The 14,665-nt window shown below is 41.0% G+C and overlaps 1 protein-coding gene across 1 annotated transcript in view; it reads left to right on the top strand.

Moving 5' to 3' along the window:
• Positions 1–5,612: 5,612 nt before the first annotated feature.
• LOC133367148 (RNA binding protein fox-1 homolog 1-like) overlaps positions 5,613–14,665 on the top strand; it is a 44,689-nt gene continuing 35,636 nt past the window's right edge. The window contains 1 exon segment of the mRNA XM_061590993.1: positions 5,613–5,835. Coding sequence (XP_061446977.1) covers positions 5,749–5,835 — 87 coding nt within the window. The 5' untranslated portion in view covers positions 5,613–5,748.

The following is a 14,665-nucleotide window of genomic DNA, read 5'->3' as shown; positions in this document are numbered from 1 at the left end:
AACATGTGGAGGGCCACAGGTTCCTCATCCCTAAGTAACACGTGCATTTTGCACCATCAGATCTTTGTATTTAGGACCACAGTGATCCTAACCAATATGCTTTTGTGATGTGATCAAATCTACACCCTGATCCTACTCTGTGTTGTGAGTGTAATCCTACGTAGGTTCCACCTTTTAACTGTCTAAACTGGAGATTTATGGCTCCATTTTTTAAAAGGAAGGATGTATAGTTAAAATTGTAGCGCTTTGAAATGTTGCCACAATATCCCTAATTATATATATGGGCAAACTGAGGATGTATAATCTTTTTTTAAAATGTGGAAAAACAAGTCTCCATAAACGTTATGAAAGCCAGTTGGGCAATACCATCATTAGGACCAACCAAAATATCACAGCATACTGAGCAAGCTTTTGTGTTGTTCAGAAGTCTTCATCAGATTGTATGTTAAACAAAGAGGTTTTTTTCAGCTACAAAGTCTGTGTTTTAAGCCTCCATTTTTAAGACTGTGATTAATTGCACCCTTTGTGACTTCAACATCAAGTCACTTCTCATTCTCCCTCTCTCTCCCCCCCCCACTTAACACCAAGCATGAGGAAGAACTGGAAAGCTTGCTATTTTGTGACATTTTAGTTGATCCTAATAAAAGCTTTTTTTAAAAAAATATTGCCTGACTCTGGATTTTGGCATTTTTCTTACTAATCAACCATGTATATACACCATACGTTTAAAGAAGAAAATAAAAAAGAACACAAACTCTGGCAAAAGAAATGCAAGAAGACAATAAGGGATGCTAAAAAAGAATTTGAGGAGCACATTGCTAAGAACATAAAAACCAACAACAAAAAATTCTATAAATACATTCAAAGCAGGATACCATCTAGGGAGACAATTGGACCCTTGGATGATAAGGGAGTCAAAGGTGTCCTAAAGAACGATAAGGAGATTGCAGAGAAGCTAAATGAATTCTTTGCATCTGTCTTCACAGTGGAAGATATAGGGCAGATCCCTGAACCTGAACTAACATTTGCAGGAAGGGATTCTGAGGAACTGAGACAAATAGTGGTAACGAGAGAGGAAGTTCTAAGCTTAATGGACAATATAAAAACTGACAAATCACCGGGCCCGGATGGCATCCACCCGAGAGTTCTCAAAGAACTCAAAGGTGAAATTGCTGATCTGCTAACTAAAATATGTAACTTGTCCCTTGGGTCCTCCTCCGTGCCTGAGGACTGGAAAGTGGCAAATGTAATGCCAATCTTCAAAAAGGGATCCAGAGGGGATCCCGGAAATTACAGGCCAGTTAGCTTAACTTCTGTCCCTGGAAAACTGGTAGAAAGTATTATTAAAGCTAGATTAACTAAGCACATAGAAGAACAAGCCTTGCTGAAGCAGAGCCAGCATGGCTTCTGCAAGGGAAAGTCCTGTCTCAGTAACCTATTAGAATTCTTTGAGAGTGTCAACAAGCATATAGATAGAGGTGATCCAGTGGACATAGTGTACTTAGACTTTCAAAAAGCGTTTGACAAGGTACCTCACCAAAGGCTTCTGAGGAAGCTTAGCAGTCATGGAATAAGAGGAGAGGTCCTCTTGTGGATAAGGAATTGGTTAAGAAACAGAAAGCAGAGAGTAGGAATAAACGGACAGTTCTCCCAATGGAGGGCTGTAGAAAGTGGAGTCCCTCAAGGATCGGTATTGGGACCTGTACTTTTCAACTTGTTCATTAATGACCTAGAATTAGGAGTGAGCAGTGAAGTGGCCAAGTTTGCTGACGACACTAAATTGCTCAGGGTTGTTAAAACAAAAAGGGATTGCGAAGAGCTCCAAAAAGACCTCTCCAAACTGAGTGAATGGGCGGAAAAATGGCAAATGCAATTCAATATAAACAAGTGTAAAATTATGCATATTGGAGCCAAAAATCTGAATTTCACATATACGCTCATGGGGTCTGAACTGGCGGTGACCGACCAGGAGAGAGACCTCGGGGTTGTGGTGGACAGCACGATGAGAATGTCGACCCAGTGTGCGGCAGCTGTGAAAAAGGCAAATTCCATGCTAGCAATAATTAGGAAAGGTATTGAAAATAAAACAGCCGATATCATAATGCCGTTGTATAAATCTATGGTGCGGCCGCATTTGGAATACTGTGTACAGTTCTGGTCGCCTCATCTCAGAAAGGATATTATAGAGTTGGAAAAGGTTCAGAAGAGGGCAACCAGAATGATCAAGGGGATGGAGCGACTCCCTTATGAGGAAAGGTTGAAGCATTTGGGGCTTTTTAGTTTAGAGAAAAGGCGGGTCAGAGGAGACATGATAGAAGTGTATAAAATTATGCATGGCATTGAGAAAGTGGATAGAGAAAAGTTCTTCTCCCTCTCTCATAATACTAGAACTCGTGGACATTCAAAGAAGCTGAATGTTGGAAGATTCAGGACAGACAAAAGGAAGTACTTCTTTACTCAGCGCATAGTTAAACTATGGAATTTGCTCCCACAAGATGCAGTAATGGCCACCAGCTTGGATGGCTTTAAAAGAAGATTAGACAAATTCATGGAGGACAGGGCTATCAATGGCTACTAGCCATGATGGCTGTGCTGTGCCACCCTAGTCAGAGGCAGCATGCTTCTGAAAACCAGTTGCCGGAAGCCTCAGGAGGGGAGAGTGTTCTTGCACTCGGGTCCTGCTTGCGGGCTTCCCCCAGGCACCTGGTTGGCCACTGTGAGAACAGGATGCTGGACTAGATGGGCCACTGGCCTGATCCAGCAGGCTCTTCTTATGTTCTTATGTTCTTATGTTCTTAAAGCACATCCCCCCCCATCACCCAAAAGAGAATCCTGGGAATTTTAGTTTATTCCTTGCTGAGCTATGCTTCTCAGTACCCTTAACAAACTACAGTTCCCAGGATTCTTTGGGGGGGGGAAGTCGTGGTCTAAATGTGTTTTAGATGTATGGTGTGTATGCAGCCACTGTTTCCTTTGCTTGTTGTATGAGCTTTGTAGTATCTATATCAGACATCAGGTGGCAGCAGAGCGTTGTACTGATTGATTTTCTGGACACATACTTCACCACCACCTGGAGATAGAACAAAGGATTAGATACAAAGATCTCTTTTGAAACAATCAGCAGAAACACAGTACAGCCATTATGGCGTTAGTGTGTCCTGAATTGCCTGTTTGTTTGTTTAGGCAATTTTTAGCCCACTTTTCAACCAACTGCTTCACAATGAGCTACAGTTAAAATCCAACAATACAGATAAAGTCAAGCAATAATAAAGCAGCAAATATAACAGTGGAGGGACATAATAAAATCTCGACCAGGCATTAAAACAACCGCACTAAAGCAGATAAGAATCATGGAAAGCTTTCATGAAGCAGAAGGTCTGAACTGTCCTTTTTTAAAAAGTGGCAACAAGCTCCCCACTCTCCCAAGAGGAGCACAGCGACTGCCAGCAAACAAGCATGTTCCGTAGTGGCCACCAGCATGCCAGATGGAAGATTTTTACCACCAGATTTTAGAGAGGGAAGGCATATTATATGGAAGATGAAATGGGCTTATAAATAAATAAAAGGATGGATAGAATAAGAGTGCTGGAAGGGATCTTTGAGGTCATGCAGTCCAATTCATTGCCACTGCTGCTGCAAAGCTGGTGGTTTCATATAAATATTAAATTACTTTGGGTATAAATTAGTGTCCTGAGCCACCCTACAGCCCCACTACTAGGGGGCAGATATATAAGCAGGTGAATGAGTTACAGGCATTGTTAATGTGATGCTGACCCCATGAAGCACCTACAAATGTCACTGCTTTTTGTGGAGCGAAATCACATCAAAATTGCTTCTCACCATTTAGAAGGTGCAAACACCTCTCTTCCCAGCCAGTGCACTGTTGTGCCATGTTCATTCTTTGAATCTTCCTAGCTTGCATGTGTTCATCACTGCAGAGGTGGAACACATTTCATTGAGCTTAGTGGTGTTGTTTTCAAAAGTGGCAGAGAGACGCAGGTAATGGCTCTTATAAGTATTTTTATACGGCTCTTCAATTATATTCTCAGGGTAGCTTACATAATAGTAATTAATAATAATTGAAATTAAATATTGTTAATGTTTATTTGAAAAGTACTTTTGGGCCCAAAGGCCCACAAAGTGGTGAACAGCATTTTGAAACAAAAGAAAGATACAATAAAAGTACAATCAATATAATAAATCGATCAAAGCAAGTCCATCCATGACGATCATCCACTGGGAGTGCCCACATTACATCCTGAAGCATATAAAAACTGAAAAGCCACAAAATTATAAAAAGCAGCATAAATGGATCAGCAGGATTAAAACTGCATCTAAAAAGTTCAGGAAGATATAAAGGAATTTGCTGGGTGCTGAAAGGGTGCCAGGCAAACCTCTCAGGGGAGAGCATTCCAGAGCAGGGGTGTCACCACTGAGAAGACCCCTTCGCTGGGAGCTCCCTGCCTCACCTTGGATCTGTGGAAAAATAGGAATCTTTGCAGGCTGACCTACAAAGCCTCTGCCTATATATTGATGGACTTTATTTTATCTATATGCAAAAGATTTATGGCTTGCTTCACATTCCATTTTTAAGGCTGCCAACAACACAATGTAAAAACTGCAAGATAAAATACTACGGGCATGAGCCAACCAAAGTTAAGCATTTCTAAGGCTGAAATCCTATACAGATTTACTCAGAGTAGGGTTGGGGGAGAAATTCAATTCAGTTTGCATTTAAATGCAAATCTGTTGAATTTGCACTTTACAAAACAATATGAGAACCCAAACACAACCATCTGTTGAAATTTACATTTATCCAAATGTTGTGATGCAGTTCTCCAACCAACCAGTGTTTTATCAAAATCATATATTAGGGGGAAATATGGATAAAAATGAAGATATTAGTGAAAATAACATACAAAACATCTGCTTGCAAAAATGTGTACATTAGTCAAAGTTGCACACAAAAATGTATTTTTAGGAGAAATTTGCACTAAAATGCTGATGAATTTTCATGAGGCTTTTTAAATGCAGATTGCTGCAGAAATGTGGAGAGCTGAATTTAAGATTGAAAAAATGAGAAACTTGAGGGAACCAAAACTGACAGATCCTTCCATCTCTGCTTGGGAGTAAGCCCCACTGAACTCAGTGGATTTTATATCTAAATGGACATGCACCGGATTTTATGATAATCGTGCTGTGTTGTACATCACTATGATATTTTATAGGAGGGGTGGTATATAAATATTTTTATAAAGAATACTGAGCTGCAAATCTTGTTGCTTTCAAAGGGAGAGTCTAAGGCTTCTGTTGCAAACAGTAGAATTTAAAATTGGCTGGATCATGTGCTTTTAAATGAATCCCAACACAAATGATCAATAATAATCACTCCAAAAAAAATTAAAAATAGAGTGAAACTTGCAGCATCTGTGTGTGTGATACATAAATAGAATGGTGGCAGGGTAGCCATAAACCTGTGGCCATGCCCATGTTTACCTCAGTACTTCATATTTATTTTGTGCCTCATAAAATTATACTTCCCTGAAGAGACTCTATCCCAGTGCAGATGCATTTTGCCCAGGCAGTTTGTGACAGGAGCTTGTGTTCTCAACAGCTGTTGGCGTCTCTCAATGGCACCGTCCCATCAGCCACTCAGCACTCCCTCAGCCAGTGCCAAAGCCGCTTGGACAGAGGTGCTTTTGACTCCTTTTGGGACTGGGTGGTCGGGCCCTGACTTTATTATGTGCCATGCTCTCCCCTCCAGCTGTGGTTCTGCACCCCTACAGCCTACCTGTCTACCCACCGGCACCCCAATGTTACTCCGGGCTGGTTCAGGTATGACCGTTTGTATTCATTTATATGTGTGTGAGTGTGTGATCTCCATGTCATTGACAGGGCCCAGCTGTGGCTGGCTGGTGGTCTTGAGGGGACAGCTGATAAAGCCTCCCCCACAGATAAATCCCTTCATTCCTGATGAGTTATTTTTACAGAATTGCTCAGAGAGAGAGAAAGTCTTTTCCTTTTAAGGGGAGAGATATTTACGGCTCTGGTGGGGACAGGAAGATCAATCCATTTTGTACCTGATTCTGTGGGTTCTCATCGGTACATAGAACAGATGGACTCTGTCAACGGGCAGCCCCTGGAAACATAATCGAAGAAGTCCCCGGAGATTTCATGACATACTAGTCGCACACTAGTTAAAATGGTGGTGCCACAAAGCAGCTTTGGTGGACAGCCAGATAAATTTGACAGAATGGAAAGACCTTACATGTGGCTAGAGAGAGGGCACATACTGCTCAAACTCTGGGGTCTGGATCTCTGTTGGGGGCTCACCCTCCCCAGGATATGTTTCTCAATAACACCATGCTGTCCATGAGCCTTAAGCACCCTAAGTTGGTAGCAGCTTCCAAGTTCTTTAGAAGAAAATGCCATATCTGAGTCCTTCTGCATTAAAGGTCACTTCTGGTATTCTAAGCGGCTTGTAGGAAACAACATTCAGGTAGACATGAATGCTCTGATTCTCATTACAGACTTGACTGCTGCTGAAACTGCGTACACACCATACATTTAAAGCACACCCCCCCAAATAATCCTGGGAGTTGTAGTTTACCCCTCACATAACTACAATTTCCAGTACTCTTAACAAGCTACAGTTCCTAGGATTCTTTGGCAGGTGGAGAATGTGCTTTAAATTTATGGTGCGTATGAACTACTTGGAAGGGAAGGTGGGGCACATGTGAATAAATCAGTCTAACTGGGCAAGTAAAGTGGCTTTTGCAGGCCTAGCAAAAGACATATTGATGCCCAGTTGATGTCACCCACACGGGTAGGGCCCTCTAAGGTGCCACACAGTTACACTGAAGATGCTTCTTCTGAGGCATCGCCACATGAACTTTGAGCTGCTTCGTTGGTGCTCTTAACAATATGGCTACCCCAAGCAACTGCTTGGGTTGCATGTACTGCAGCTGACCCAGCCCTTGGTATTTTGCACACTGAGAGGAATGACACAGCTTCTTCTCAAACTGCTTGCAGGTGTTCTTTTTTCTCCTTTTCACTTCCTATGTTGTTATTTTTGTGTGCAATGTGAATGTCAGTGCACAAGAGTCAAATTATTTAAAGGTGTGGTCAAAGTGACAAAGTGAGTTCGCTGAGGTGCTTATAGATTGATTCACGACTGTCAGCTTCTCTCTCTTTCTCAAAAAGCATAGCTGAACTCCCAGGTGTATTTTGCTGTATTTTTTATTTTATTTTTGTAACTAAAGTGTTTATCCCACCTTTTCTACCACAGCTAGGTTCTCAAGGTCACTCACAAAATCAGCTTATTTTGTGAGCAGCCTTGAACACCAAACTGTAGTGGATGCAAACCCATGAAGAAACACCACTTAAAATGAGACAATAAAACTAGAAGTAACAAGAGGACATAAGCAGAAATTGAACGTCTTGTTTGAAACAGCAGCAATGACAAACTGAAGCAGGGCTGAGACATTTTGAATCTAACTGCTGGTGGTAAAAAGATATAATGAAAAACTATAATTTTTAAAACTATAATTAAAAAACAATAATTGACCATTTGCTGCCAGTACCAACAGCTAAAACACCTGTGACCCAAGGCCTCCTCTTTTTGTGTGCCATTAAAAGACTGCACATGATTAGTTGTTTTTAGTGCAGGAAGAGACAGGATACCTCATAATATCTCTGGCTGCCCTTAATACCAACTGAAAACCTGGCAGAAATGAAAATCTTGACAAGCTTTCTAAATATTTACTTCGGTCATTCACACATATTGTGAGAGGTGCGAAACCATTCAGAAAAATGATGGGGGAAATTCTGCTGAAGTATATTTGGTAAAAAAATAAGCGAATACAGACAGCTATGCTCAACCCTGGCTGGAATAAAAAGGGCTGTCTCATAGGCATGGGATGCGTTGGCTGGTGCTGGTTTGAAAGCATTCCATCGACCTAACAGGCTGGTATAGATTCAAGTTGGTTCCTTGTCTGCTAGTCGCTGCTTTTACCGATCCATTTCTTTTCCCTCACAAAAAATATTGAGATTAATATTGATATTTTGAAAGTAGATAGGAATAGTTTGAAAGGAAATATCGATAAGTGAAAGGAAATAGCGATGACATTACTGTTCTTAATATTGATATTTTGGAGGTAGATTTTTTTTAAAAAAACGGTTTTTGAAAATATCAGTGAAAAATTGCAACATAAAAATCTGAGCCACAACGACTGAGAATAAGCAAATTAATGGAAAATTTGGTACCAAAACTGGATTTGTCAGAATTCTACTACATCCCTACTCAATTCACTTCCAGAAGATATTCAGGCTGGGGCTTTGTTAAGTCTCGGGAGGAAGCAAATCTGGCAGCTTGGGAGCACTTCTACACGTATGGATTTGGTGCCAACAAGCCATGATTACAAGCTACAGAGAGCATAATGGGACCTAAAGATGGTCTCAAATATTAAAGCTCATGCCATACAGCAGGGAGGGGGGAACCTCAGGTCCAGGGACTGAAGGTGGCCCTCCAGGCCTCTGTCTGGCCATCAGAACTCTCCCCAGGCCACAGCCCTCACTGGCCCTGCTCTGCACCCTCCTTGAGTGTTTTTTTCCTGGCTTGAATGTGTCCTTGAACTCTGATAATGCCTCTTGGTTGCCTGGGTGGAGGATGCAGAAGCTTGCGTGAGTATGTGTAGAAACTATGTTACTGTAGAAGAATAAATTTTATATTTGTTCTGGCTATTTTTGACTCTGGCCGCACCCACCACTGGCATGCCCCACCCTCCTGAAAGTTGCTGAGAAAAGTATGTCTTGAACTAAAAAAGGTTCCCCAACTCTGCCACAGGGGATTAAAAAACCCACCATCTATCATTATTTCTGATTACATTTAGATCCTACCCTTCCTCCAAGGAGATCAAGGATGGTTTGTGGCAGGGGCGGGGAACGTTTGGCCCTCCAGATGTTGCTGAACTACATCTCCCATCAACCCCAGCCAGCATGGCCAATAGCCAAGGCTGAATGGCTGATGGGAGTTGTAGTCCAACACCTGGAGAGTCAAAGGTCCCCCCCACAGTTTATAGAGTTCCCCATTTCCCTGTGTGGTGAGACAACTGGTCAAGGTGTGGGGAATTGCAATCTGGGTGTGCCTCTGCCCCTCAACAAGACCAGCTCCATGTCTGCAAGTGTACTGCAAAATTCTGCATCTGTGTTGGAATTGCTCTTAAAGATGTTTTTAAAGGATTTTTTAAAGGATGTTTTTAAAGATGTTTTGTTTTAATGTATTTCAAAGTCTGTTTTTTAGATGTTTTAGAGTGTTTTTAGTGTTTTTGTAATTATTATAATCATCAATAACAATAATAATAATCGCAAAACTCTTCTTTTACAAAACACTTTAAAATAACTGTAGTTTTTATATAACAATCACCTGCTGCTACTTCTTAAAGCTGTTGACAGTTCCTATAAATGTGGGAGATCTTGGCTCACTTTTAGCATCACATCACATAGGAAGTTCTGTTGTACTATCTTGCTAAGTACTGTCTGCTCTGAGTGACAGCACTAGCAGCATTCTAAGGTCCCAGGCTGGAAATCTTTTCCATCACCTACTACCTGAGCTTTTTAACTTGGAGATGCTGGGGACGGGGACTGGGACCTTCTGCATGCAATATATGTGCTCTACCACATATATGTGGGATGTGGCAGAAATTTAATCCAGTACACTTTTAAAGTCAAATCCATCAAATCTGCACTTTCTGAAATAATATGGGAAGCAAAACACAGCCATCTTTCAAAATTCACAGTTCTCCAATTGTGCTGTTCAGTTCTCCAACCAGACAGTGAGTACAAGAATGCACATATGAGGGCAAAGTGTGCATAAAAATGAACATATTAGTGAAAGCATCATACAGAAAAGTATCATATTGGGAGAAATGGTTTTCCAAAATGTGTACATTAGTCAAATCTGCATACAAATATGTGTATGTGTGAGGAGAAATGTTGAAGAATTTTCATTAGGATATATTAAAACAAAATTTGCAAATTGTTGCAGGAATGTGGAGGACCAAATTTAAAATTGGAAATATGAGAAACTGAGAGAACCGAAATCGACAGATCTTTCTATCCCTATCTATTACTGGCCCTTTTCACAATCTGAAAAACCAATAAACCTCCTGCCATATGCGGAAGAGGAAGAAAATATTATGATTTGAGGGCACTCTGGAGCTTTAGAGAAACTGAAAAGTGGCTTGCATTGTGTTTCGTACACTGCTGTTGGGATGGGGCAAAAATGATCTGCAGAAGTTTTTTTTTTTTAAAGCAAGGTTAATCTGGCTTCCTGCCAAAGGCACCTCATCATTCCCTGGGCCTCAGGAAAGATCCCTTGGGATCAGAGACTAAATCTATTTATGAACATATCTGCCAACCCCCCAGCTCCCTATCTGGGCCCCTCTTGGGCTGTGTGACTGACAAGAAAGTGCTGCAGTGAAGTGGAGCTATTTATAAGGGCTGAAAGTGGAGCCAACCATGATAAGAAATGGTCTCTGAGAGCTGCTTAAACCATCCAGTGGTGAGTGTGTGATTCACATAGAGATGGGACAGGACGATAGTGCATAAACCCAGGGAACAGGTTGCAAGGCTGGAAAATGTCAGCCATTTATTTACTCCCTTTGTTTCCTAAATGAGCAAACAGTTTTATAGGAGACAGGTGGCTCTCAAAAGCGCCTAACAGTCACCCCCCATTAATCTACTCTTCAGATTAGAAGCATTCTGTGAGACCCTCTCAGTGGCTCCACTCTCTCTGACATGCCTAGTCAGGAACAGCTCAACCAAGCTAGCTCTAAAATGAAGGCGAGGTTGCCCTGAAGTTTTTAGTTAAGTACATCCAGTCCTGGAAACTTTGTTTAATTCAAATGTCAAAAAGTGTTCGCAATACGATTCCCTAAACTCATTTAGCCATGGGAGGAATTCATGGCTAGCTAAGGTGTCCCTCTTGATCCTGCCATGCCCTAAGCTCTCTAAGAAAACGGGACATCTTCCCTCAATTCAGTATGGCTAAGGAGATTTTGAAGCAGGGGTTGCAAACCTTCGGTCCTCCAGATGCTCTGGTGCTCATAAAACATAAGAACACAAGAAAAGCCTGGCGGATCAGGCCAATGACCCATCTAGCATGCTGCTCACCCAGTGGCCAACCAAATGCCTGTGGGAAACCTGCAAGCAGGACCTGAGCACAAGAGCACTCTCCCCTCATGCGGTTTCCAACAATCGGTATTTAGAAGCATACTGGCTCCAACTGCATCAGCCCCAACCAGGATGGCTAATGATCAGGGATAGTGGGAGGTGTAGCCCAGCAACATCTGCAGGGCCACAGGTTAACCACCCCTGTTTTAAAGCATCAGCATTGGGGGGAGCCCAACTTAATGTTTGCAAAGTTGTACTGGGAAATCAGAGTACTTTCATACGTCACTGACAAAAGCCTTCTGGTCAGGAACATGTGATGCTGTTAATGTGGGACGGAAGATGAGAGAATTAAGTGAAAGTAAATTCTAGGTAATATAGGCAAAATTACGGAGTTGCAGGGGTGGGGGCAGGAATTCTAATACACATATAGGGAGGATGCTGATGATAGTGGCCTGAAAGGCAGCCTAGCCATGCAAACCTGTCTATGCAGTTCTGCTCAGAAGCAAGTCCCATTGAATTTGGTGGGACCTGCTCCCAGGAAAGAGTGGATTGGATTGCTACCGTTGTAACGGTTGTTCACAGCATTCACAAATGACACATGGGTATTTTTGCACATGATGCGAAAAATGGCTTTGAGCTTACTCGTCTTACCTTGTGCGATTTGCATGCCTTTTTTAAAATTTAAATTAGATCAAAAGAAGATGTCTATAAAGATGATCCAATACAATGAAATGAACAAAATGTTCATAATGCTGAAATAATAAATCCATTTCCCCTCCCAACAATATCAGACAGTTTGACCATTTCCAGTTTCTAGGGCTTTGGTCAGCCAGTCATTTATTGATTGTTAGATCTATTGTTGGCAGCATTTGGAAAAGGGCCTCCACACTCCACCCAGCCATGAAGCGCACTTGGTGACCTTTGGCAAGACAGTCTCTCAGCCTAGCCTCCCTTACAGAGTTGTTGTGAGGATAAAATGGGAGAAGGAGAATCATGTACACTATCTTGAGCTCCTTTGGAGGAAAGGTGGAATATAAATGTAACAATAAAAAATACATTAGAAGGGAGGAGAGGCATTTTAAAATCTCATGAAGGCTCTCTGGTTCCAGTGACCACAACCAGCTTAAAAAAAGGATGTCAGGTCCTGATGTTCATTTCAGATGATGCACCTATGCCATTGTTTTCATCTAGCTATGAAAATAAATGGATAATTATATAAATATTGGTAGAAAGAGGGTACTGTTCTTCTGGAGAGAGTACAACTTGCAGGTCAGACTGGGACTCATTTCAGGTGGTAAACTTGTGCCTTGGTTGTACTACTTCTGGGCCAAACTACACTTGCCGGTATTTTTTTTCTTGTGGAGCAAACAGCAGCCAGGGGAGGGTGATTTTGCTTGGGAAAATGACATGGGGAAAACATAGGGTAGCCATGTGTTCTACTTTACAGAGGACAGTCCTCCATCCGAAGGGCAGAGGACTGTCCTACATTAAGGTGTCCTCTGTTTGAAGGACTATCTTGCCAAAATCCAGTATAAAGATTGAACAAAAAGAAGGGAGAATGGGGGCTTTGAAGGTGCCTAGCAGCACTTATCACCTACCTTTGCATCTATACATATAAATATGCATATGCACATTTTATGTAAACCCATGCCCTCTTTTTTGGAGACACCCCCCTTTTTTGGTGATAGCTACCTTGAGCGAACGATATCGATGAGATTTAATGGGAAACCTATTAACACAACCATCATCCAAATCTATGCTCCAATGGCAAACACAGAAGGAGAGGGAGAGATTTTACACAGAAGTACAGGAAGAAATTGATCACACACCAAAACAAGATGTTCTGATAATCATGAGGGACTGGAATGCAGGGAACAGAGAAGAACTAGAAATTTTGGGAAAATGTGTCTTAGGAGATAGAAATGAAGCAGGAGAAAGACTTATTGAATTCTGTGAAGCCAATAATTTGTTTCTTGCAAACACATTTTTTGAGCAACCAAAAAGACAACTGTAAATGTGGATATCACCAAATGGTCAATATAGGAATCAAATTGATTATATAATTGGTAGCAGAAAATTGAGAAGTTCCATACTTTCAGCGAAAACAAGACCAGGAGCAGACCGCGATACAGATCACGAACTGGTCATATCGAAAATCAGAGTAAAGCTAATGAAGACCAACAAAGCAATCATAATGCCAAAATACAATTTAAATAATATTCCAGAAGAATATAAAGATCACATAAGGAACAGATTTGAGGCTTTAAACTTTATTGATAGAGAACCAGAAGGACTGTGATTGAAGTTAGAGACATTATCAGGGAAGAATGCAAAGGGACAATATCTCTAGTTAAAAAGAGAGAAAGACCTCAATGGATGACTGAAGAAACTCTTAAAATGGTTAAAGAGAGAAGGAAAGCAAAAGCAAAAGGAGAGAGGAACACAGGGACAAAGAGAATTATTACAATAATTATTGTAAAGAAATAGAAGAGGATAATAAAAAAAAGGTAGAACAAGAGCCCTATTCCAAAAGATTAAAGGGAAATTTAAACCAAGAGTAGGGATACTGAATAATCAACAGGGGAATACACTGACTGGCTGAGATAAAATAAAAGGAAGATGGAAACAATACACTGAAGAACTCTATAAAAGAGATGTAAGAATGACAGATTTATTTATGGAGGAACCGTATGATGAAGAACCAGAAATTTTAGAATGTGAGGTAAAAGCTGCTCTTAAAATACTTGGAATAAACAAATCACCAGGAATAGATGGCATACCAGTAGAGTTGCTACAAGTTACTGAGACTGAATCCGTCCAAATTTTGACAAAAATTTGCCAACAAAAATGGAAAATAAAACAATGGCCCACAGACTGGAAGAGTTCAATATACACCCCAATTCCAAAGAAAGGGGATCCCAGGGAATGCAGTAATTATCGAACTATTGCCTCAATATCCCATGTAAGTAAAGTAATGCTCAAGATTCTACAACAAAGGCTCTTACCATATATGGAGCAAGAAATGCCAGATGTCCAAGCTGGATTTAGAAAAAGAAGAGGCACCAGAGATCATATCGCAAACATACATTGGATAATGGAACGGACCAAGGAATTTCAGAAGGAAATCACCCTATGCTTTATAGATCACAGCAAAGCCTTTGATTATGTAAATCATGAAAAACTATGGAATGCTTTAAAACAAATGGGGGTGCCACAGCATCTGATTGTCCTGATGTACAACCTATACTCTGGACAAGAGGCTACTGTAAGGACAGAATATGGAGAAACTGAGTGGTTCCTAATCGGAAAGGGTGTGAGACAAGGGTGTATTTTATCACCCTATTTATTTAATCTATATGCAGAATATATCATATGGAAAGCAGGATTGGACCAAGATGTAGGAGGTGTGAAAATTGGAGAGAGAAATATCAATAATTTAAGATATGCAGATAGTACCATACTACTAGCAGAAACCAGTACTGATTTGAAATGA

Source organism: Rhineura floridana, chromosome 11 (assembly GCF_030035675.1).
Source record: "Rhineura floridana isolate rRhiFlo1 chromosome 11, rRhiFlo1.hap2, whole genome shotgun sequence".
NCBI lineage: Eukaryota > Metazoa > Chordata > Lepidosauria > Squamata > Rhineuridae > Rhineura > Rhineura floridana.
This window is presented reverse-complemented; position numbering and strand designations above follow the sequence as displayed.